This window comes from Hesperophylax consimilis, chromosome 27 (genome assembly GCF_061612785.1).
Source record: "Hesperophylax consimilis isolate HC1 chromosome 27, BYU_Hcon_1.0, whole genome shotgun sequence".
Lineage (NCBI taxonomy): Eukaryota > Metazoa > Arthropoda > Insecta > Trichoptera > Limnephilidae > Hesperophylax > Hesperophylax consimilis.
The window spans coordinates 11,719,226-11,745,164 of record NC_142862.1 but is presented as its reverse complement, the minus strand read 5'-3'; the positions used below and the strand labels follow the sequence as shown (position 1 = coordinate 11,745,164).

Sequence of the window (25,939 nt, the reverse complement as noted above, 5' to 3'; positions counted from 1 at the left end):
TGATTTTATTGTATAATGTGGCGAATTAAGTTATTTATAAAATGATCGAAAAAATTTAAATATTTATGCCTGAACATCAACAAAAAAAAAATAAAAGGCACTTTTTGGCCATGTTTTTTTCTTGCATAAATCAAAACAGGCGGATGGTGTTAAGCGGGAATTTAAACCTTATCGCTATCTACGTAAGGGTTGTTATTGATAGCGGCTCAATTTAAAATATTATACGACGTAGTGCATCGCCTTAATTTGTTCGGTTCCGTAGGAGAATCAGTGGGTATCATGGAACTAGGATTCATATTTTTAGAACTAGTAAGAATTTTTATCTTTGTAGCTACCTAACGGGGGCGGATCTAACGGTCAACATTTCACCAAATGTTGACTGGGGCGCTGCTCGGCCCGGCCCTGTAGTCCTTTTGTCTGGGCCACTTTGGGACTTCCTCGCAGTTTCGTAGTACCCTACGGATGCGCGGGGCACGAGCCCAAGGCTTGAGGCCTGAGGGTGCCCCGGAACTCTTGCCCATAAACAAGGTCACCCAGGGTTCAGGGAGGAATAATTATTATTATGGTACTTATCTACAATAAATTAAAAGATTACTTGAAACATAACATGTGTATGTCACCACCACACTATTGTTATCATGCACCGTACACCCGTGAGTGGTTTATTTATGGTACGCACCGTACTAAAGAATTGTGGTCTAAAGTGGAATCAATGACAAAATCTGCTCAAAATAGCACTTGTGGAAAAATCGTCATTCTCATGGGCATAAATGCAAGGCTTGGGTTCTTGAAATTTTAGATACCTACTAAGAATTATGGTCTGATGAGAATCGTTGACAAAAGCTGCATAAAGTACCATTTGTGAAAAAATTATCATTCTCATGGGCAATGCAAAGCTTGGATTCGAACTTTGGAAGCCGTTTTCTCAGGCTCTATGGCGCTGACCGGACTGGGGTTTTGGAATCGTACTAAGAATTATGGTCTGAAGTGAAATCAATGATAAACTGCACAGAGTAGCGTTTGTGGAAAAATCATCATTCTTTAATCTTGAAGTGATTTTTTTTAATAATAAAACTTTTGTACGTAACATAATATTTAGATTTTAGCATTTTCTATAATCAATTGGTTTTACAATGGATTATTTTGTATCTTACAATTTATAATGCTCTTCCATTAAAAGCATTTATTTGTGGATGGAAAAAGAGTGCACATTTTGAAATAAATATTACGGTGCAATCATAATTTTGTAAACATAGTACACATTTAGTAAAAATTTGTGTTTGAATTAAGATTTTTTTTCAAAAGTATACGTAGTTATTGTTACATCGTAATCATGATTATTGAAAAGTGAGAATCAGAGAAAGTGAGACCGGTCGGTGGCTGAGTTGACATCGCGTTTGAGTGCCACCAAGGCGTAGTGTGTTCAATTCCTCCGCTGGCTAAGTCCTCCATCACAACACAAACAACATTTACCGCTTACTGTGGTGGTAAAGAGATTTTCAAATATTGTCAGGTTATTGGTAACCCGGGAATTTCTTCTTTCTTTTTTTAATTAATTTTTTTTTTTAATAAATGTAGAATATGCGTTTTACGATGGCTGCATTAACTGGAAAGTGGAGGGGGGATAAGTATCTAATTATATAAAAAAATATATTTTGCTAATTAACAAAAAAAACAACGTGCATGTGGCTCATTCCCATGTTCCGTCATAATAGTTTTTTGTAAGTAATTTATTTTGATACACTCGATGTAGCTGGCGTGCTTATGAGAGCAGGTAAGAACTTATCACGCAAATATTTGCATGATTTTAAAACTAGGTTTTTAACATTTTTTATTACCTAATACTGTTTCAATATTTTTCCGGTTGTATACGGGTCGGCAAAATCATACATTTTTGTAGGTCCATGGACAAGATAATGCAGACAAACATAGAAGCGCTACGATAACTTAAAATGTTTTAAGCGACAATACCCAAATGGCTCATAGAAAAATTAATGTAATTTAAATAAGCACAACGGTCCAAGCGCATATTTTTTTATTCCAAACGGTGTTCAGAAATTAGTAGTAGGTACTTACTATTCGAAGGGTGATTAGATTATTCTATATCACATTCTGAGACAATTTTATGTTTGAACGTGTTTGAATTATTATTTAACGCTTTGCGAGGAAAATAATTACAGGAGAGGGCGATTTTTCGTATTCCTGAAATTGTTGTATAAAAATAGCCACCATAGGCGTGTAGATCATTCTGAATCGAAATTATGTATCCAATGGCTTTAACCGTGTTTGGTGAACAGATCTGAATAGCCAGACACTTTTCCACCTTCCTCTTCCTCGTATCCTTCCCCTCCCCACTACTACCTTCAGCCTTACAACATACCCCAATTGGAGATGCCATTGTCTCACTGTTGGGGCAGTTGGGACTCTTGTGCGGTACTCGTATAAAATATAAAAATGGAAAAAAAAGATCAGCAACTTCTACTTCTACTAGAAGGTTTTCTGACAGTAAACAAAAAACCATAAATAAACCCAACAAACTAACGGCAAAGACTTTGGTTTTGCTTTGCCATATAATGAAAAAAAAGGCCGTCGTGGCGTCGTTCCATGGGTCGGTAAGGAATTGACACAAACTGAGAACATACTATAAGACCCTGCACAGAAAAATATACTAAAGTTAGGTAACAATCTGCAGCGCAATCCACTGTGGGACTTTTCTGCGCAGGGTCGCAGCACTTCGTTTTTTTACCAAGCCATGGGACGACGATTAATTTCTAGTATATTTTAACAAAAATATTTTTTCATACCAAGTGTACGTAAGTACTGAAATTTCAGAAAGTGTTCTAACAGCCATAAAAATAATTCTACCGACTGGCAATATAGTTGAGTGAGTGGTTTATTTATGGTTGACAACGGCAACACCAAATCAACAAACAGTTTGACCAAGTTTGACGTTTCTCGTTAAGGCCACACCTCTGGTGCAAAATAAACATAAGAAACAAAACACATAATATCTGCCATGGCGGGTTTCGCCGGCGTGGCTGAAGAGTATTTCGCAAACCTCAACTCCATCGCTTCTCGGATACATTCTGATATTATCGAGACTAAAAACGCTTACGAAAATCTTTGGGAAACGCTCAATGATGTCGAGAAATCTGAAATTGTCGACGAGTGCATCATCAAACCAGAGGTCGCAATGAAGTACGCGTTTCTTGATCCTTTAGAAATTGAAGGATTCAACAAAAGTGATATTTTATCGTATTTCGATATCCAGTGCGGTCAGAAAGTTATTCGTGATGAATCCACGAAATTCAGAGACGAACATTCGTCGCCATTTAGTTTCCACACGAGGAGTCAGTTGGATCTCTGCTCATTCGCTGAAAAACGGGTGGTAAAACAAAAACCGAAAACGAAGCCGACAACGCCGCCAGATTTGAAAACAGAACTTGCTTTGTCGCATTCCAAAGTACTTTCCGAGCTAAAGAACGCTTTAAAATCTAACGAAAAATTCGAATCCAGTGAAACAAAAGAATGCCAAATCGAATTTTCTCCCAAACCTCTGAAAGTCAACGACGAAAGTGTTGGCTTCATTTCAAAATTAATGGGAAATAAGCGCCAAAATAAAGGCAGTGCCGAAGAAAGAGAACATTTGGTATCTCCGGGGAGACAATGTCAGATAGTAGCATCATCGGATAATTATTTTAAGACTAATTTTCACAGCGGGACTGTGAGTGCAACTGAAACCCCTATGGATTCACATAAATTCAGCAAGGATATGGCGGGAATGAAGGGGAGTGCATATAGGAGTTCTTCAGGTATATTTCAATTTATTAACTTATATATTAACCGGACCAACAATTATACATATTGCTTAGTTTATAACTGCCTTAATTATTTTATTTTGATTACACCACTTTATTTTATTTCTACATTCGTTCAATTAACATAATTTCAATACATTACATTTTTATTTGCATTAAACTGTTAAACGGGGCATTCCGTTTTGAATTATGCAGCAAAAAATGGGCGCGAACTCTTTCACTAGGACGTGTCAGTACGTCTCGCCCGGAGGACGTAATTTCCTATTCTTTTTTTTTTTATTTATGCATTATAAAAATTGAAACATCAAATTAAAAAATTAGAAATTTTACAAACAATTATAAAGATTCCAAAAAATATAAAAAACGTAATAATTACAGAACAATAAACAAAAGCACACAAATAAAATAGAAACATTGAGTTAAAAAAATAAAATATGTAAAAATTCAAAACTCAATTTCCGTGTGATATGCTCAGAAATATACGTCCCGCTCGTTCCAGGGCGCAACATATATTTCAAGGACGTATTCATATGTCCTACCCGTACCCGATACTGTTCGTTTGACATATTTATACGTCCCGCCCCGGTTAACAGGTTAAACTTGTCGAATTCCGCTGCACGCTTAATACAAAGAATAAAAATTGCATGTGGTTTCAACTTAATTACAAGAGATAACTATTTATGCCGGGGAGATGGTAAAAGATGCATTAAAGATTCTTTTTTTCTCAAAAGTTAAGTTGGAATGTTAGGAAAATTATTAAAATAATCCAAACTAAACCTATTATGTGCATGTTTACTTAAACCCCCCACATAAATAAATATCTTCATTAGAAATTTAAGCTAAAATCAAGTGTCATCTATTTAAAGAGCCTTTGCATGCGGCGGAATTCGACAAGTTTACCTTATTTACATACATAATTTGTCACATAAAATTGTAAAATGTGTCCACAGCACAGGTAAAGCACCCAGTGAGACTCACATTACCTTATCGTATTTTATAAAAAAATACTTGTAATGTATCAATAATAAAAAAAAATATAATAACTAAAATATCAGTTAAATTTGTCTCTTGTTTTAGAACATTCTTGTTTAAATGTTTATATGATCAAGGTAAACTTCCATCAGCAGGTCTGGAAGAAGCAAATGCCCTCCTTGGTGTGGGTTCCTCCATATCCGGAGACACGGAGTCATCTCTCTGCGACACGGATGACTCCGTTCCTTGCTCACTGCCCAAGACTGGCCTGGACTTCTTGGACAACTGGTAAACAGTCTATCCATGGTTGTGTCTTTATCGTTGTTGGTAACTCTCAAACCTTTGTATTTAGTTATATTATATTATTTGTATGTAATAGCTTTTACTTTGGTAATTCAAACTTCCTAAGGTTGTCCCAGTTATTTGTAAGATTCTTATAGCAGCATAAGAATTACATATTATATTGTTTTTCAATTTGAATTAAAAACTGTTAGTAGCTGATTGGATTGGAGTAACCCTTGGATTCCCACCCGGGAGTTGTGGGTTCGATCCCCTGCTAGCTAAGTCCCCCAGCACTGCAAAAGCCACACTTTCCGCTAATCTTGTCAGGTTATTTGTAACTCAAGAATGTTTGTCAATGAAAAACAAATATTTTCACAATCGCTTAGCTATACTACGAATGAAACAAACTGCTGTAATGATGGGATCTTTTTGGTGCAATCTTCTTAGGATTAGGTAGAAGAGGTTAAGTATTGAAAAAAATATAGGCTGAAATAATTTGATCAGTATTACGAAGAAAGTAATTATTTACCGTCAATTTCATTCTCATTACATATACTAATAATTTATTAACATTATAAACTAATGAATTGAAGAAATAGTTTTATTTGCACAATGTTTTGGTACTAACGAACCTTTAAAAATTAATTTCATCATCATCCATCATTTAAATTAAGTAAACGAAATAGTCTGAAGTCACTAAAATATAATAATATGTTGTGTCTCAAGTATTAAGTATTCAGCTATTAGTTTTAGACATTATATTAGAGTGATAATTATGTATTAAGTTACTTGTATTTTGTATTCAATGGCTTCTGAAAGTTGGCAGCCATTAGGAACTCTCTCATAATATGGTAATTAGGTGAAATGCATCATTATGTCATATCATTTGCAGGCAACATTTAAGAATAACTTTCATTATTTAATTCATCAATGTTGTTTATAACGGTGACCGGATAAATCATCACAATGATAATTCATCACATCTTTAAAAAGTTATATTAAGTCATGGAAAGTGATGAAACAAAAACTTTATTAACTGGGGTAGTTTAGGTTTAATTTTTTTTTTTCATTGTTTCTAATGATTTTATATCACTTTTTAAAAGTGTGTTGAATTGTCACTGTGTTGAGTTATCATGGAACTGTTTATAACAACTGTGATGTTGTATTTGTATGATAATATCAATGTTCCCAGTCTGAAAATACATCTATTTGATTTTCATTTTTGTGAATAAATTAAGTGGAATCTTGGAATTGGAAATTAACCCACTTCCCGAAATCCAATCGAGCTGAAACTCGGCAGATAGTCTCGTCGACTTTTGGTTTCAATCACGCATACATGCAGACATTACACTTGAAAGAACACAGTGCCAGATCACTAACTAAATAACATGGATAGTACAGTAAACAAATTAGTTTTTTTTTGTTGTTTGATTTTTGCTAATCTGTTGTATAAACTGTATAAACACTAGAAAACAATATAATTCCTACTTCCAAAGTGTAATTTTACCAGAGTGGTAGATGTTCTCAGTATCGCCCCGGTGAAAGACCACCACTCAGAATCGAAACATTGCTTGAAATGACTTTAGCCATATTCGGTGACCAGATCTGAATAGCCAGGTACTTTCCAACCTTCGTTTTGCTCTTCTCCTTCCCTTCCCAACTGTCTTCAGCCTCATGAAATACTCCTTTTGGGGATTCTATAATCTCATTGGCTCCGAACAGTTGGAACTCTTTAATTGGTATTCACATTAAAAAAATTATATTTATAAAAATCCTGAAAAATCTTTTTACTATCCAACAACATAGTTTGGATCATTCAAAGCATGTTATCTTAGTTTTTGGCATATTTTGAAAACTCTAGAAGTGTAGTTGCGAGGAACCTGTAGAGACGGTCGATATTCCTGTCCCGGTTACTTGAACCGGTTTATTTTGGATTAATTATTTATAAAAAATGAAACAACCAATCTCTAGAAACCCGCGGCTTGTTAAGTCTACCATACTAACCACTGCGCTACAGAGGCTTTCAGTTTATTTTATTTGTGTTACTTAGTTAGAAAAAATATATAAATGCTCATTAAATAGTACACGGTTCGAGGTAATTTTGTTATTAAAAAAAAGATTGTAAATGAAGTGATTGGGTTCAATAATATAACTACATTGCTCATCTAATGTGTTTTTTATCAATGCTTTTCTCTCTAGACTTATTTTCATAACTATTGACTTATCTTTATGATTGCTATGGTGACCACCTGCAATAAAGGAGTTGTCATAATATAACAAACAGTTGCTTCAGATAAGTTTACATTCTTTGTGATTCATTTTATGTTAATCATTGTTTGCGTCTAAGGAAAAGCGGAAGCATAACTGAGTAAAATCTGTCTTGAATAATAATATGACTAAAAAAAGAAATCTAATGGTGGGCACACACTATCAAGTTTACCGTCCAATTTGCATGAGACTTGAGGCTTGATACAGTTTGCAGTTCATCCATAATGGCTACACACATTCCATTATAAGTTCATGTGAGTTCACGTCTTTGTACGTCGCACTACGTTTGCAATGTTGGAGGACGACGATATAACGATGATCGGTTTTGATCATTGATGATTGGATGACAGGTGCACACACACAATACAAAGCATGCATGACGCTTGAAGATTCATCAAGTCGGTAGAATCGAAAATCGATTTTGTCTTCAAGTAGACTTGCCATGCGTATTGACACCCAAACACGGTCACTTGATCAAGTCTCATGCAAATTGGACGGTAAACTTGATTGTGTGTGCCCACCATAAGGTTGGGATGGTTGAACCCCGTCACATTTGATCATCAATCAAACATATCGCAGGTTGAAATAACCCAATCTAAATAATCTCTGAAAGAAGATCCTCTTTTCAATGAATTTTCTATTTTTATTTTCATATTGGAGGTTTGGACTGTATTACGCAGCAGATGTAAACGGTAATGATGTATGACTGAAATAATTCGTCGCCCACAACTCAAACAGGTGTATCTCACATTTAGAGCCAAAACACATGTTTTGCTAATGGGGTAAGTAAGGTAAAAAAAAAGAGTGATTAAAAACGAAACACATAATAAAATGTATAAGAATCTGCAAAAAACTGTTTTTTTTGGCTCTCCAAAATTTTTTTCAAATATGAGATCCTTCTGTTTGTATCGTAGGTGAAAAATTGTCCAAGATTCTTTGTGTAGAATATTATTTATCAGTTCAGATTATTCCAGTTGTCTGCATTTTATAGTCACACTGACTTCCCGCTCCTCGCCATTAATAATTCTTTGGTGGTACGAAATTCTAAATATATTTACACATAATATTGGTTACGTAAATATTTGGCTGTGGCATTTGCCAAGCTGTTGTGGTGGATAAACATCCTTCTTTTAAAGACTGATATGTAGAATTTTATTATTATTTGTATTTCTTCTAATGTAGTACCCAAGTGATTCGCCTAACTATCATACTCTATATTATGCAAAAGAAGTGCGCACTCACAATATTTTTGGTGCAAAGTTAATATGAATTTCTTTTATTTTATTTTTTAGTCAAAATTATAGTAAAATAATGTAGATTGTATCCATACATAATAAAAAAGATACGGCGTGGAATCATGCAGATTATCACCGAGCTACGGCAAGACTGCACGAACTGTCAAAGCGACAGAGCCAATGAAAGTTTTGTTTGGTGTACACACCTACAGGTTGAAACAAAGGCAGAGTGCCAATGTGCGTAGATGTGATTTATTATTTATTGGCAATACTGGTTTCATACTAATAATGGTTCATAGCCCATCTCCCTTGTTTTTATTATCTATGGTTAAAATAAGAATAAAAGTGCGTATTTCTTTTGCTTGTGCTTCTTAGAATAATATTGTTGTGTTACATTTGTAAGCCTTGTTTGTATTTGGCAAATAGTTTGTTGCAATATTTTTATTGCTGTACACAGCTGTTGGAAAAAAATGCTGTCCAACTCTTTATCTTTCTTTGATTGTAATAAAATATGATTCACAGTTTCAGCTGATTCGATTGTTTAATTTTTTATCAGTTTGAAAGAATCTTAAGTTGTAACCTGCTCTGTCAAACTTTTAATATGGTTGTGCTGTGTCCGTGTATATATATCAATAGAATTATTTGATAAGTTTTAATACATTTATATAGCATGCGAATTTGCGTAAAACATAAATAAAAAACAATATGATATTGAATATTTTTTTCATTTATAAAATTAACAAACCTTATTCACACTTTCCAGAGATTATTTCCAATATGTATATTGCAGGCTTCCATAGCAAATATCCCCTCTATCCCATTACACGGAACCCTCATTCTGTCTATCCAGAAAATAAGCTGATTGATTGTGATATCAGCCTAGTATCCTGTGATAATCATCCCATTCTCCACCTGTGTGGCTTTCTCCTTACCCACCAGGATCTCGGCAAGAGCAAGTCCAAAGGCAAACGCTGTTCCGGGACCCTGAAAAACGAAAAAAAAACAATGGTTTGTAATCAGTCATTGACATTCAATGTTTAGAACCAACATTTGATTAGTGAAATACCAAAATTTGTCTCATTAAAACCTTGTTACTTATTTGCTCCTGGTAGATCTGCACTAATAACACTGCAGGTGAATAATTAAATTAATATATGAAATACTGTTGTGCTGCTGGAATTAAACTTGCTGTACTTAAAGGCTGGAGAGGTAAAATTTCAATAATATTTAATGAAAATACAACATATCAAACTAACAACCAATTCATAAATTAAATTATTTAACATACAAGTTCGCTGCTGGCTTTGTACCAAGTAAGATTGACATATATTATACCACCTTTTTATATTTTTTGTCTTGTTCTAACGGTATTTCAACAGAAGATACTTTGAGGAACTAGTGTCATTGATCCCTTCGGCACTAGTGCATAGTCGGGAACAGGGGCGTATAACCAAAACCCTATAATATTAATAATACATCCAACTCCAGTAAAATAGTGGAAATATAAACAACTCGAGCCACTAGAGAGAGCTAGTGAAGCTTGTTGACTTTGACATTCCTTTCAATAGCGGTAAATTGAATTTGTTCAGTATTTGGTGGCGGTGTTTTGCGGAAGGTTGTGTTTGGATCCCCGTCGCAGTAGACGCATTTTCAACGCTCCTGTGTTTTTACTGCTTTTAAGTGGTTCTCCTTGCTCTAAGAGATTGCTGAAAAGTTTTCAATACGGTCCAGTTGCTTCGCAGAACTTAAATAATAACAGCACTTGAATAAAACCTTCACAGAACTTGAAAAACAACTTTGAAATTTGATGAATTGTTCAAATTCTGTGAAACAACCTGTCCCCCATAAAGTTCTTAATTTTATTTAAAGGAATTAAAATTTCAAGTAATTTTAGTTTATTTTTACGACGGCTCAATTGTTTATCTTAGGATAACAAGTTTCCACCTCGTATAGCACTGTCCTGAGAAAATGAGCTGTAAAGAAAGATACTTTAAACCTCATTTTCGCAGGACATCACTATGGTCAGATGGAGCCTTGATGTCGTGAGAAAAGATTTTGAAATTTCAACATTTTTATATTTTAAATATTTTGAGTTGATGAATGGGATAGGTTCCGAGCGGGAATTATATTGTCTGTGGATGCGCCTTTTTCTCGAGTTTCCTCTATCCTCATCAATGGGTATGTGACGTGGAGGTACACAGACAATTTGTCTAAATATTGGCATATCTATGGTTAGTGGTGGACCAAATTGTTCCATACAAAAAGCACAGAGTTATTAATCTAGTGAGTGGTTTATTTATGGTTGGGAAATATTTTAGATCTCGACAACAGCGCCACTTATCAGGTCCAAAATTATCCTATATTTCAAACTGAAACCAACCATATACACTCACAAAATTTCATTGAAATCGGTTAGGCGGTTTCGGAGATTAGCGTGTACGAACACAGTGACACGTGAATTTTATATATTAAGATATATACATATAAAAAAATACAATGAATTTGAAGTGATGGTGAAGCAAAAGATTTAGAGAGTGTGTTTACCCGGCTAGTGACTATGTTCCCATCCACCACCACCTGCTGTCCCTCCACGTAGGTGTATTGCGCACCTTCCTCCATGGCTGCCTTGGTGCTTGGGTATGAGGTTACCTTCTTGGACAGGCCTATGCCGTGGGCCTTCAACGCTGTGGGTGCTGAAAGAAAGGAAACAAAGTATAAACTTTGACTATCTTTTGGTCGTGGGTTCAAATCCCGGCATACGCAAGCAAATTAATTTGTGTTTCCTAATTAATTTGCGACATGTTTCGGAGTAGACAATACTATCAGTATGCATCTGTGAGATGATTGAGTCTTTGACTCGACTCTGCTTGCGACACCTATTTTTTCCGCTACTACTATGTAGAATTTGAAGGTTAAAGTAGAATGGGATGTTTTGAGCACACTCCTCCATAGAAGTAAAATAAACATGATTGGTCTTAATCTATCATTCTAATATGGAAATCACTTTCAAGACAGTGTAACTCCCAATTTAAAGACATTTGACCTTAATCATTGTGATAGTTCGAGCTATGTAGCATAGATGGCTCTAGTGCTAGCAGTTCATAGAGTTTAAATAATTCTCCAAGAGATGTCTCTAATATATAGGTTTGTTCTTCAGTTCAGTACTGAGGTGACCTAGCAGTTAGGTTAAGTTTCTACCAACAGAGAGATTTTGAGAGCCTAATAGAAAGGATGTTGGCCTCCAAGTCGTTCTACACACTCATTTCATAAGGCGTTATTATTCAAATTTTACAAGAACCATTCACAACAGCCGCGATAGTAACTAGTAACTAATGTTTCACTTTCAAAACCTATCCAGTGATTTATTAAATATCACTCTTGACTGAACTAGTATCGAGGGGCTGGACCCAGGTGGCATTCATTATAGACATTCTCTTTTGACAGGTAGTAAAGAGTGTAATGTTGGTTACCAGCACATATGGCAGCTACTATCCTGCCGGAAGTCTCCTGCTCCTTCAGCAGCTGCCCCACTGTGCTGCTTTTGGCCAGCTTCTCCGAACCCCCCAAACCCCCGGGCAGGATCACCTGGTGACATTGCAAATATTGTGTATTGCCACAAAAAACTATGAAAATAATAAAGAACCGCTGTAGGGACTGTCAACAGCCAACGATCCAACGCAATTAGCGTTTGCAATCCCGCGGGATTCTCCTTTGAGTAAGTTTGTCCCTCTCGCAGAGATCAATCAAGTGTGTTGGTGCTAGCCTGTTTGTTGCCTTGTACATCATAACTATATTTAATTTAATTTCATGTAGGAATCTTAAGGTAGCAAGGAATTTGTGCCGAGAAAGAGTGTGTTGTATGGCAGTCCATCTTCTCTAGCTACCCCTGCGGGAAACAGTGTGATGGATAGATAGTTACGGTAATGAATGTGCGACTGAAGTCTTGTATGTTAGAGACGGCACGAAAGTGAGACAATTGTAGGTATAATAAAATAGGAAAATAACACATCTGCCCTGATGATGGACACTGCAATGCTGTCCGAAACGTTGGCTAAAGAAGGAGTTAGCGCAACACGGCATAACACCCCAAAAACAAATAACAAAAATACTTTTGGCCGTGAAAATCTTAAATCATATTTGAATTGTAGGTAGTGATGTAGACCCGAGAATATTCCCCGGGGAATATTCCCGGGAACAGGAATATTCCCCGACCTGAAATAAATTCCCGAAAACAGGGAATTTATTTTATTTTTAATAAAATGGTTTCTACACTTCTCTTGGATGCTTTATTGAGTGTTAGCATGTAAAGTAAGCCTGCAAACATTTGCAGTAAACGAAGCTGCCTCATCTTTACCTCGTGATATGAAGAACAGCCTGTTGGACGATGATGATTACTGGACAAGAGTGACATCATTAGCCGATGTTCTGCGACCGATTGTTTCCTGGATTACACAGCTAGAGGGAGACGATCCACTAACACACAAAGCATTGTATGCTTTTGAGGATATTGAAAGCAGTCTAAGTAAAACTCTTCCAGCGTCTCTACTGTCACATGCCGAAGAGAAGCAAATACTGGAAAAGGCGGCGCAGCGCAAAGAATTTGCTATTGCTCCAATACATCTGGCTGCTGCCCTACTAGATCCAGGTTCCCAAGGATATCTGCTAAGCCACGCACAGCAACTTGAATTCATTGAGCAAGTAGCAAGTCATATGGATACTGTTAATAGTGCAAATGTTCTTGTTGATTTAGCCAATTATAGGGCTAGAGAAGAATCATGGAGCAAGGCATTCCTATGGAAGTGTGTAGATAAAATCACGCCAGTGACCTTGTGGAAGGGGATGTGCGGATGTTCTGATATGTCACAGGTTGCCATAAGAATATTGACTGCTTCCATTACTTCAGCAGCCACTGAGAGATCTTTTAGCACGTTTAGTCGCATTCATACAACACGGAGGAATCGTCTAACAACTCAAAGAGCAGGGAAAATAACATTTGTGGCACAAAATTGGAAACTTCTTTCCTCTGAGGCTCTCAAGTTGCTCCCAAGAAAACTCTTTCTGCCACGGATGAGCAGATTTCTTCGCATCATAACGTTTCAAACCTATCTGGTACTCGCAAACGCAAACATCCAATCGACTGTGCTGAGGAAGAAGAAAACGTAGATAATCCTGAGTCGGCAACAACTTCGTCCGGGTCGGATGAAGAAGAAGAATATGAAGGTGAAAGTGGAAGCGAAGTTGATAGTGTCAGTGTCCAATCGGTATCATCAGATGAACAGTAACGATTTGTGAGGTTGTGTCATTTTTACAGTTTTACGATTGTTTTTTTTATATGTACCGTTTACTAGCATAAAGTGTATATAGGCTACTAATACTGTACAGTATACAATTATATAGAGATACTACTCACTTTAAAATAATTTTGATCGGTGTTTTTTTGTTATTTTTATCTTTGATCCTATTCCTATATATGGGAATAGTTTTTATGGATCTATCCTGCTCTATATGTACCATGTGTGTGTATATTTTATTTTTTATTTAATAAATATTATTCTTTTTGAGGTATTATGTTGTTAAAATCAAAATTCCCCGTCCAGGGGAATATTCCCCAGAAATAAATTCCCGGGAATTTATACATCACTAATTGTAGGTATATTTGTCACATAATAAATTATGTTAATTACAGTCCATTGACTATAATTCCACCATCCCAATTTCACAGTTGAACCTTAATAATGGGTCATTATACAAAAGGCAGACACTGTAATAAAATAATTTAATTCTAATTTCGGTAAAATTGTACTATTTCATCTCATTCTAGGCTATAAATAAATAAGTAATTTGGTTAAGGCGATGCACTACGTCGTGTAATTTTAAATTGAGCCGCTATAATAACAACCCTTACGTAAATGGCGATAAGGTTTAAATTCCCGCTTAACACCATCCGCCTGTTTTGATTTATGCAGGAAAAAAACATGGCCAAAAAGAGCCTTTTATTTTATTTTGTGGATGTTCATGCATAAATATTTAATTTTTTTTTGATCATTTCATAGATAACTTAATTTTTCACATTATACAATAAAATCATAACCGAAAATGGGTTCGTAAGTAGGAGATTTTGAACTTTAAAGCAGTTTTCATAGGCCTTATACATTATTTTTTTCTGGGCTTATAAAAAGACTTATCTAGAAAAAACTCGATTATTTTAAAGGTCAAGATGTAATCTACTCGCAGTATTTAATTAAAGCATCTGAAACATTTCTAGGCCACCAAATTTTCAAACCAAAAACACATGATTTTGCATTACTACGTATGGCATCGCCTTAAATTTAATAAACGCGTAATGTGGCATTTTTAGTTGACATCATGTTGTATTTTTATACATTTTATCCCAATGACAGTAGAAAATGCTGCTAACCTTACACATCATACTAACAAGATTAAACATGGCGTTGATTCTAATGACAAATTTCGCCTATAATTTTTTAGCAAATATGACTTTAAATGAATGTTTTTCCATCTCCTCTGACGTAAATAGTTGTTTCTTGTTGTAATTAAGTTGAAACAAAGTGTTATTTCAATAATTTATGCATATTATTAATTTTAAAGTGATTATCTGTGACTCGAAATCAGTTAGGCAAACTTGTAGAAGAGTGAATTAACAGTATCACAGTAGTACCTCACATATTATAATACGAGCTGCTGCTTTGAACACCAGTCATAATGGATTTGCAAGGTAAAACAGTGAATGGTGGCTACAGTTAAGATAGTTACCACATCGTAAGTCCTGGTGTTGGCGAGGGCTGCCTCCAGTGAGAGGTCGGGCACCACCACCACCTGGCGGGAACACTTCACAGGCCCGGCTCCGTCTAGGCCCGCCAGGGTCACTGTCACCTGCAAAACAATACCAAGTAATATATAGTTCCAACTGATCCCTGGGGTGCGTTGTGTGGCTGAAGGGAAGGAGAAGTGGAGAGGAAGGTGGGGCTATTCAGACCTGGTTACCAAACACGGCTATTGCTATTTCAAACAACATTTCGATTCTGAATGGTGGTTTTTCACTAGAGCAATACAGATAGTATCTATCATTCTTCAACGAGTAGCAAATGTACTACGTAGGATTACTACATTATTTTATTTGAAAAGTGTTAATGGTAGCAGAAGTCGGAGACGCCCGAGTAAGACATGGCACAATCAAGTGAATAAGATATTTGAGTCATTTCACAGTTTGAAAATGGCCTTGAAAGCCGAAACAGCTGTAACAATAACAAAAACCAAAAAATACTTGCAGAACTTAATAATTATATTATTAAATTTGATTTTAATTAAATTTAAAAAAATATATTAAATGGAGTTCTACGAATTAAACACAAAAACAATAAATATATTTGAGTCGAGCCGTATCAAGAGTTAGAATAATAGAAGAGTATGTATGAGACAATGTATGAATGTGAATGAGGCAAGGGGGGTGTGCCAAGATCGAGTTATTTGGTAGTCTGTCCTCTCTGCCTACCCCTGCGGTAACGGCGTGATGGTTAGTTAGTTATGAAATATCGTTTTTCATTAATTCCACAAGATTTGTATAGGAGCAGATTGGAAGATGTGATCAGATCCCTTGACCTTGTCAGGACAGAATTATTACATATTATCGTGTGGAAAAAAAAAACCTATAAAAAAGTATAATATTTCGCATTTCCATTATTACATAATATTATTGAACTCGCTTATATTTTCTGACCCGGTGCGTTCTATTTATAGCTAAGAAATGTGGTAGGATTTATTTATTATTATTTGTGATATAAATAATAATACACTTACGCCGGCTCGCCGCAGAACGTCAACAGATATGATGGCTTCCATCTCTTCGGCACCTTCGGCCAAAATAACGAGGGCTGTCTTGGACATTTTAGTGACAGAGAGGCTTGAATAAAGTCGGGGGGTTAAAACTTGCCGCCTGACAACAGGAAATGCAGAACGAAACGCTGAAATCGAACCTACACAACTCTTCAACATCAGTTTCAAATTTTCCAAATGTCACAGATGTCATGTCGTATTCAAGTGCTGCCATTTTTCATAAATATACTGAAACTTAGGTACTTAGTGCACCTACCGATGTTTAATCAGCAGCCACAAATAAGATTATAAAAATAAGTGACAACTGTGCGAACTGTCAACTTTTGTAAAATTGCAAGTAATTGGTAATCGTTTGTCAGCTTGTTGTGCAAAATAATTTGAATAACCAGAAATGAGTGAGAAGCCAAAAGTTGACCTCGGCCTATTGGAAGAAGATGATGAATTTGAAGAATTTCCCGCAGAAAGTAAGTAATTGTAACTGAAACAATTTTTGTTTGTTTGGGCCGCTGAATTTGTTTGCTCAACATAATTAAACACGTTTTATATATGTATTACTTGGGTTTTACGGTAAAATGTGCGTGGAATCGTGGCCTTTACATTAAATTGGTATAAGATACGGGCATGTCCAGTTTTTTGTAATGTTATCAGTACTAAATAATATAATAATAACCTAGAAATGTTTCCCATTTCACCATTTATTTATTTATTTATTTATTTATTAAACGCCATAAAAGGCTTTTACAGTAATGTGAAACATGGGATTATAAGTACACAGTTCAGGGCTGTCAGAGACTTGACAATTAGAAATAGCATTTTTCATTAAAATAATACATCCACAAGCAGTTTTTATTGATGCTATACATATACATTTCACATATATGTATATATGTGGAATGTATATGTATAGAACACCATATATATGTTACACATAAAGAAGAACACAACAGTCAGTATGATGCAGTACAAACAGACATTTAACATTTCACAAACCACCATTGTCAAATTAATGGCATTACTTATCCGGAAACGGGCAGGTCCCCAGCATTATTTGTGTCATGTGTTATGATTACTTGGAGGCCTATGGATGAAAGGAACAACAGCATAGATAGAACGATGACCGGGTCGTGGTGATCACCTTATAACTCATGATTTGAAGATTATTTAATATTTGTTGTAGACTGGGGAACGGAGGACGGAGATGATGAAGATGTGTCAGTGTGGGAGGACAACTGGGAGGATGACAACATCCAGGATGACTTCAATCAACAGCTGAGGTGAGATGCTTGTTCTGGTACTCTATGATAACACGGACAGGAGGTGATGGATGTAATGTCATAGAAAATACAATGTCAGAAACGCACTGTGTAGAAGTCATAAGAGTAGGTACTTGGTTAGGAGGTATGTGGTGTGGAGAGGTGACTCGCGTTCGCCAGCCAAAAGATACTCACAGACCATGCCAAACGTACTATAAAAACTTATTCTCGCTTAATTAGCAGATATTTTATCGATATAAAAACACACTTTCATGGCCAAAGTCACTACATTGACTTTTCTAAACTTTTTGGCTTTATTTTTACAGTAGTATTTCGATATGGGCATACGTCAATAGCCGAGAGATGATAGGTGGATGTACCAACCTCCATCAAACTGGAGGTTGACAAAATTGGTGTGATGATAGGTGGATGTAAACTGGAGCCACTTTTTACGCAGAGTATGTTGAGGATGCACCTATATAGTTCACTGATCACAGCAAAGTCCTGTTTTAACTCAACCATTTGGCATTTCATCTATCTGTAAATTAAAAAACACTGCTTCCTTTCTCTCAAGTAAGAATTAAGGATAATAATGGATTTCTTTTAAACACTTTAGAAAAGTCAGTGTAAAGAACTAAATGAGAGTTGTCTTCAGGAGCTTTGACAATGGTATAAGTAAAGGAAATTAAATTAGTTGTGGTAGATTTAGCAGATCTAAATCGCTGCTGTTCCTCAATCAGAACATTTTTGAAAACAGAATTATTATTAGCTGTAGATGAATTGTGTTTGTACACAAACCTGAATTACGTGTAGTGAATCATTCACCATTCTCATAATTATCCATTGTTGTATTGCAGGGCTCAGCTGGAGAAGCAGAAGATGCAGACTGACTAAAAGGAATCTCGGCTTTCCACTGGCTTTACCTATGGAACTTTCTATGGAACCAAATAAACAATAATTATAATGCCATGTGAATCAATTATTACAAATATATATTTTATGATTTAAAACTGAAATTGTTTTTATTTTAATGCAGCAAGGTAAACTGGCTGCTCTAATGCTATGATGAAATCATCTTTAAGGCGATGCCATACGTAGTAATGCAAAATCATGTGTTTTTGGTTTGAAAATTTGGTCGCCTAGAAATGTTTCAGATGCTTTAATTAAATACTGCGAGTAGAATACATCTTGGCCTTTGAAATAATCGAGTATTTTTTATATAAGTCTTTTTATAAGCCCAGAAAAAAATATGTTTAGGCCTATGAAAACTGCTTTAAAGTTCAAAATCTCCTACTTACGAACCCTTTTTCGGTTATGATTTTATTTGGTTAATGTGGCAAATTAAGTTATTTATAAAATGATCGGAAAAAAATTTAATATTTATGCCTGAACATCCACAAAATAAAATAAAAGGCACTTTTTGGCCATGCTTTTTTCTTACATAAATCAAAACAGGCAGATGGTGTTAAGCAGGAATTTAAACCTTATCGCCATCTACGTAAGGGTTGTTATTGATAGCAACTCAATTTAAAATATTACACGACGTAGTGCATCGCCTTAACCCATTTCCTTTGAACGGCCACAGTTTATGGCCGCTATTTTACAAGTGGTTTTTTAGACGTCATGTTTTTTTTTTTTAAATAAATTTGTATAAAAAAAATAATTATATTAAAACAATAATAATTTTTGATACATTCAGGACAAGTTTGCACAAAAATTAAGTCAGTTGCTGTGGTCAGTTTCAGTCAAAATGCCTTCAGATGGGAAGGATTAAGGGGTGCTGTGAGGAGGGTCTTTTTAAGGAAAGAAGGAAATTAACTCGATTTTTGAAGTGACTCGTGTTGCAGGAGGGAGGAAACACAATAGCCAGAATGTAATTCCACATTGTCAGGTACAGAACTACTAGTCTTCAAACACATGAAAAGGTATTGTTTTAAGCCCTAGCTAGGTAGAGGATTACAAATAAATCCATAAAATCAAAACAAATAGTCTTCGAAACGACCCATTTTCAAGTGGAAAATAACTGTACTAATGTGGGGCATGGATTCAGCACATATCCCGGCATTGCATTGGTATCACTAGTTCTGAGTACCTTCCATAAAAATGCCAGTAGAACAGACACGGCATTTCCACCCGATGTCTAGATTCTAAAGATTCCAATAATTCCTTCATTATCAAACAAAATGCTCCCTATGAACCAAATCCGGTGGGACTATGGCAGTCTGAGGGGAGGGGAAGAAGATGAGGAAGTACGTATCTGTCCTTAAGAGGTAGGTAGAAAGGATAGAGAGCCACCCGTCGGGGGAATGAAAGCCAACAATTCAGACAATGATGGAAATATTTATTGTTCTGGTTACAACATTGTAAAGGTAAAATACATGAATAATTTGCAAACATTTGCTGGACTGTATTATTATATGTTAGTAGTATACTGAATTATTTCACTTAAGTCTAACTTGCATATATGTTATGGTCGCTCCCATGTTCTGTGACAATTATATTATTATGGTTTTGCTTTGATATTGGGATGGCGGAATAATAGTCAAAAGACACACAATGCATTATCTTTAAATCTTCTCATACGCTCTCTAGTCCTCTCTCTCTCTCATACAAGACTTCAGTCACACATTCATTACAGTAATTTAGCATTTTTTTGGGTTATTGTACCATTTATAATGCTGACTAGAGCTTCATTATTATATCAGAGGGTACGTTTTCTCTAAATTAAGTAAGTTTAATATGCTGCCGTTTAATATTAGAAAGAAGAGTTGATGAAGGTGTTATAATTGTTAGAAAATCAAAGTTATGTGTAAATTTATCAATGTCAAAGTTTTGTTTTTGGGCAATTGGATAAATTTAATCTTATTTTTTTCGAATTGGCTATTTGCTATCTGAGATTTGATGAGAAGGGTTGCACACAAGAGAACCACAACATCTCTATCATGTTGTCTTAAATTGTTATTATCCATTTGATTTGACCTATTCAATAAGATTTTACTGTGAGCTGCCTGGCATTTAAGACACTTTACAATATTTATCTATTCTAAATATCAAGTTTATGTTAAATAAAAATGTATTTTTAAAAGATGCCATGGGTTATTTTAGAAATGTTGGCCGTTTTCTGGTGCTAAGTAGGTATGTGACATATTATCGAAATATTTCTTATTGAAAGTGAGATCACAACATATTATGCTAGATTGTGCATGCATTATTCATCTGCTAATCTTTTGGACGCATTAACAACTAACAAAAAAATTGCATGCGTGAGGAAGAATTCAGCAACTTTACCAAGTTTTGTCTTAGTCTTAGGAAGTTGGGAATTTATTTTTTTATTGCATCCAAAGATTTAACAATGAAACACATTATAGGGTAATATATCATTAACAATTGCCGCTAATACGAAACTGTCTACTATTTTTATAATATTTAAATGATACAACACACGGGAGATAGAAGTATGGATATTGGCAAAGAACATGGGAATGATGAGGTACCTAACAACCCTTAAACTTCTCGTTATATTATTGCTTCATTAAAGAGTCTGCTATCGCGCAGCCTCCAACAGTGAACTGTCCTTACAATAGAGTAATTATTATATATTTACAATTGGTATACACGGAGGTTATGTTGTCACAAAATATCCAAACTTCAATGTTGCCGTAGTAAAAAAAACCTTCAATGGAAGTAGGGTCAGAGAGCACTTTAAAAAAGTTGAGTTATAACTTGACGTCTCTTTATGTTGAGAGTGAGTCTCGATTAATTGAATACTCAATTAATGGAGTGGTGGAAATCTAAAAATAGCTGATGAATAATAAAAATAAAACACCCACTCTTTTAATAACGGCAATATTAAAGTTGGAATTGTATGTTTTTCCAACAAATTGAAGACATCATTAGTGCAGAAATAAATATGATAAGACTTAATTAAAGGCCCTTAATGGTTCTATAGAGTTTAATAAAGTAACTTAGCACCTATTGTATTAATACATTTTCGTATCAAAATTAAATGTAAAAATGCATAGAAGCTGAATACAAATTAACAACATTTATTTCAAGCCCACGCTAACTTCAGATTTTGGAACCAAGAACCTTCTGGCACAATTTTTCGGTAATCATGTAAAATAATATATTTAGAAGCGTCAGAAGATGCCAAAAATAAATTAAGTAACTACAAAAAATAGAACACCTTGAAAAACAGTTGTGTTATCAAAAAAAGTTCCAAGGGCATACAATAAGACACAATCAGTACTAAGACTTTTTAAGTATTTGTATGAAGTGAACAGTAATATATTTTTAAAGATTGATAGTTTTTTAGCATTAATTTTTAATTGGCACTTTTTAGATTTACATATTTGTTTTGGGTTCCAAGAGATGAAGCATGGGCTCTCATATTATGACTCGACATACATAGGCCCTAACTTAAGCGTTTGATAAGGCCCTCCCGAATCCTAAAAATAATGAATGTTCTTTCACATCAGTCTTAAAATTAATGAGTATTGTACAGAGAACAAAGTATTGTCATAAAATACAAAAAAATAGTATTGGAGTGTTTTCTGAGAAGAGAAAATCTAATTTTAATTTATGTAAAAAGAGATTTTCTATTGCATTATAAATTTGGAAATTGTAATAAACTAAAAAAAACAGTAGTATACCATAAAATATAAATAATGTGTTCAAAAGGAGGGCCCATATACAAGTAAGCAAGCTTACAAGACAACTTATTGGTAATTCTATAGTCCCGCTTGGGACAATAGTAGCTAAGTTTATCCTACCGGTACTCGCCCGCCTATCACAGTTATATCCAAAATTATATTTTACACCGCGGCAACTCGGATACAATAGCAACACTAGAAAATAAATCATCTATGGTTCAAAGAAAAATTCTAAAGTGTCTATTATTTTAACCTCTTGGTGAATATGGCCTTCATCATAAATAAACCACTCACTAAATCGATATCTTTGGGCTTTTTGTATGAAACAAATTGGTCCTAAAAAAGCATAGATATGCCAATATATAGACAGTAAATTTCTCATTCGGAGCCTACTTATTATACTATACACCAATGAAAAACTCTGAAAGTTTATTCCATAGACTTTCAGTTTTTCATTGGTGGATATAGTTATATATATAGATATAGGCAATTATATGACGTCACAATATTTCAATCGGAGTTATACCCTCCTGGCTGTCATATTATGGCCATAAAAAAATGCTCCATGATGAGTATGGCTGTAATTTTACATTACCGTGATTATAATAATATTCTGGTAGTTCATCTCCAATGGTTTATGAACCCTTCTAAAGGTTAAAAACTTTTTTTCATCTAATCCATTGAAAAAAGATATTTTTTGAATTTAAGAAAACTATGAAATATTATTTAAAAAGGTTAAACTAATATACTTAAAAAAAAAACTCATTCCTGGAATACAGTTTTGTTCAAAAACGGTCACTCTCCGAGAGGTTGAGATAGGAGTCTTTTTAATTCTGAATGAATTCTGTCCTGAAAATATACTTTTTGACAGTTAAAATTTTGTCGAATATAAAAAAGATTTTTTAATATGAATGCTTTATACATTAGAAAAAGTGTAAAACAGCTGCATCCGAGTTAAGCAAACACTTGCACTAAAGAGAAATATCAAATGCCACAAAGCTTCCATTACAAAAGGTCCTACTTAAAGATAATTGTATACGAAGTTACGGCAGAACTCCCTGCCCGCAACCAGAAGACATTTGACTTACATGGCTAGAGCGTGGTGCTCAATATTACGCATCTTTCACTAAATTATAATTATATGACACATTGAAAGCAGACATGGACATCTGCTTATGACTTGCGATTAAGGGATCTCAAACACATTTGGAAATTCACTATTCAAATTCGTTTGATAACTACAATAAGTAATAATGGATGGATCATCACGGGATCAAAGTGACTAACATCAAATACTGTAGAATAGTTGTAATACCTCCAACTTCTGATATTTACCGTACATTCTGAAGGCAGTATGCTACACTAGTGTCTCTAGCGGCCAGTACAAATAAATACTGCCAATATTGTATTGGAGTTCGACGTATTATTAATATTCTAGGGTATTTGCTAACATGAAGATGCTTAATAGTGAAGGGAAGTAATAATAACGGAGATTTGAGAAAAAGTCAAGCAGAAAACAAAAGCCATCCCTATTCTGTCAGATAACAGAAAACAAGATTTTTTTGTCTAAATTCAAAAGATCTCTTTACGTTATTATGATGATTTGAAAGAAGATCAATCTCAGAGGGAGCGATTTGTGATTTTCATTATTACTGATTGAATTAAATTGAATGTGATTTTCCAAAATCTGAATTGAGCGGACTCTATAAAAGCACCGTTCCCGGATTTATTAAAAAGCTAAAACAACAACATACGAAAATAAACATTTCCTTAAGGAATCATTGTCGAAATGAGAGATCCGGTAAATGGAAAACTTCACACGGTCAAATTCCAAAATGGCAGACTACTCCTACGTTCAATCTGCGCTGCTTTACTCAACACAATTTGTAAACTAAATTTACCTTTCTTCTTTTATTGCTGTATATCTTAGGATGACTAAGATTCTGAAAATATTATACACGACCTTCAAATCGACAATCGGCACTATTTTGATTTTTCAACATTTGAATAGTCCTTACTAGACGCCGATTCTTGGCCTGTTTCAACTTTTGGTAAAATGGTAATCAGTTGTCAAGCATAGCAATCATGTTTTTATGCTCGTCAGCTGATCAAAATTTGATCAGCACGATCGTTGATTTAATGTGAGGGTCGAAACACCCCAAACATTAGTATCATTGTAATATTTTAACCCTTTCAGTGCAACGGACTTATTACTTTTGACCCATTATTTAAATGATCCCTACAAGATACTTCCCAAACTATGAGTTGCTACGGTTCACAAATTGTGAAGGGGTAAAGGCAGCACAAATTGCAACTCTAAAATGTTAAATACTAATTTAAATGGCGAAAAACTATGAATCTATAATATAAGGTATCAATTCAAAAAGGGGAGTCAGAATCCAGTAGTTATTCAAAAAGCCTACAGACTACGACAAAACTAGGTTCCCAAAAGTCAGCGGTTACTTTTTATACATAGAAAATTCCTAAGGAAGTAGTGTCTCATGATTTACGTATTTCTGTTACTTACATTTAATATAATATATTCTTTAATCGTAGTCACACTGGCATTATTCCTTATAACAACCTCGTTACAAATATAAATAATTCACCACCACTTTACATTGAAAACGTAAAAAACATAGCTTTTTTTTTTCAAATTAATGTTTCCAAATTTTACACATTCAAACATTTTTTTTTACGATTCTCATACAAAATGTGATTCAACACATGTTACATGTACAATAAATATATGCCAAGTGTTTTCAAATATACAGTAACTTCGTTTAAATATACAATCATAATCTAGCGTATACATTGGTACGTATTTTGAGAAAACACGTAAAAACCCACACAGGGCTAAACATTGTTAATTTGGCAATTTTAAAAATGCGAAATCCAAGACAACAATCAAAGATCGTATAATTTAGACTGTGATAATGATTTTTGCCGTAGTAATTACATTTACAATAATAATTGAAACATTTTTTATGAATTCAGACAATTTTTTAAAAATTTTGTTAGTAAGTTGTTCGTATACTCGTAAAATGTATGTGATAAATTAATTAATTTATAAATAAATGAGCACAATATTATGGCAGACATCTTTTGAAAAGAAATTAGAGAATAAGGCCCCGAGAGCAAACGTATAATTCGTAAATTATCAAAAAAATAAACTTGTCAAATCTGTATTATTTATGAAGTGAATAAATATATATTTCTATAATAACATTTATTGTGATATTTAGTATTTTAAAGTATTGAGGTATTTTTACGTATACATGTTACTTGATTTCAAGCATATGAGCTAAATGGGACCAACTTATTAAAATGAAAAATATGCAATGTTATTAACCTGTTTTATGCAGCTGTCACATATGTGATCCATCGGCAGCTTTCTAGAATGTGGATGTTGCATATTTGATCCACAATGTTTCACTAAAACACATACCCAAATTATGTCAAAACGTGCCACGTGGTGGGATAGATTGCATTGAAATGGTTAAATTCTATCACAATTTTTTTTTACAGTAAGCTATTATAAAACAAATTACTTAATGCTACCACTCTACAGGTCACTACATATTTAACCTTATAAATCCTGACCT

General features: G+C 34.5%; 3 protein-coding genes across 4 annotated transcripts; 2 read left to right on the top strand and 1 right to left on the bottom strand.

Moving 5' to 3' along the window:
* Positions 1-2,914: 2,914 nt before the first annotated feature.
* LOC149410586 (uncharacterized) lies at positions 2,915-9,252 on the top strand. 2 transcript variants are annotated; one of them, XM_089647874.1, is made up of 2 exons: positions 2,915-3,812; positions 4,946-9,252. In XM_089647874.1, the coding sequence occupies exons 1-2, from the start codon at positions 3,017-3,019 to the stop codon at positions 5,080-5,082; spliced, it is 933 nt and encodes a 310-aa protein (XP_089504000.1). In that variant the 5' UTR covers positions 2,915-3,016; the 3' UTR covers positions 5,083-9,252. The 2 variants fall into 2 exon arrangements, with proteins under 2 accessions (XP_089504000.1, XP_089503999.1); XM_089647873.1 differs by having other exon boundaries at positions 4,943-9,252.
* Positions 9,253-9,281: 29 nt separating this feature from the next.
* On the bottom strand, positions 9,282-16,651 carry LOC149410585 (protein dj-1beta-like). Its single transcript, XM_089648181.1, has 5 exons — positions 16,394-16,651; positions 15,350-15,469; positions 12,046-12,160; positions 11,120-11,268; positions 9,282-9,559 (listed from the first exon to the last, which is right to left on the bottom strand). The coding sequence occupies exons 1-5, from the start codon at positions 16,586-16,588 to the stop codon at positions 9,455-9,457; spliced, it is 684 nt and encodes a 227-aa protein (XP_089504307.1). The 5' UTR covers positions 16,589-16,651; the 3' UTR covers positions 9,282-9,454.
* A 56-nt stretch (positions 16,652-16,707) lies between these two features.
* LOC149410584 (26S proteasome complex subunit SEM1-like) lies at positions 16,708-18,692 on the top strand. The gene is made up of 3 exons (XM_089648182.1): positions 16,708-16,893; positions 17,607-17,703; positions 18,540-18,692. The coding sequence occupies exons 1-3, from the start codon at positions 16,821-16,823 to the stop codon at positions 18,574-18,576; spliced, it is 207 nt and encodes a 68-aa protein (XP_089504308.1). The 5' UTR covers positions 16,708-16,820; the 3' UTR covers positions 18,577-18,692.
* The last annotated feature ends 7,247 nt before the right edge of the window (positions 18,693-25,939 follow it).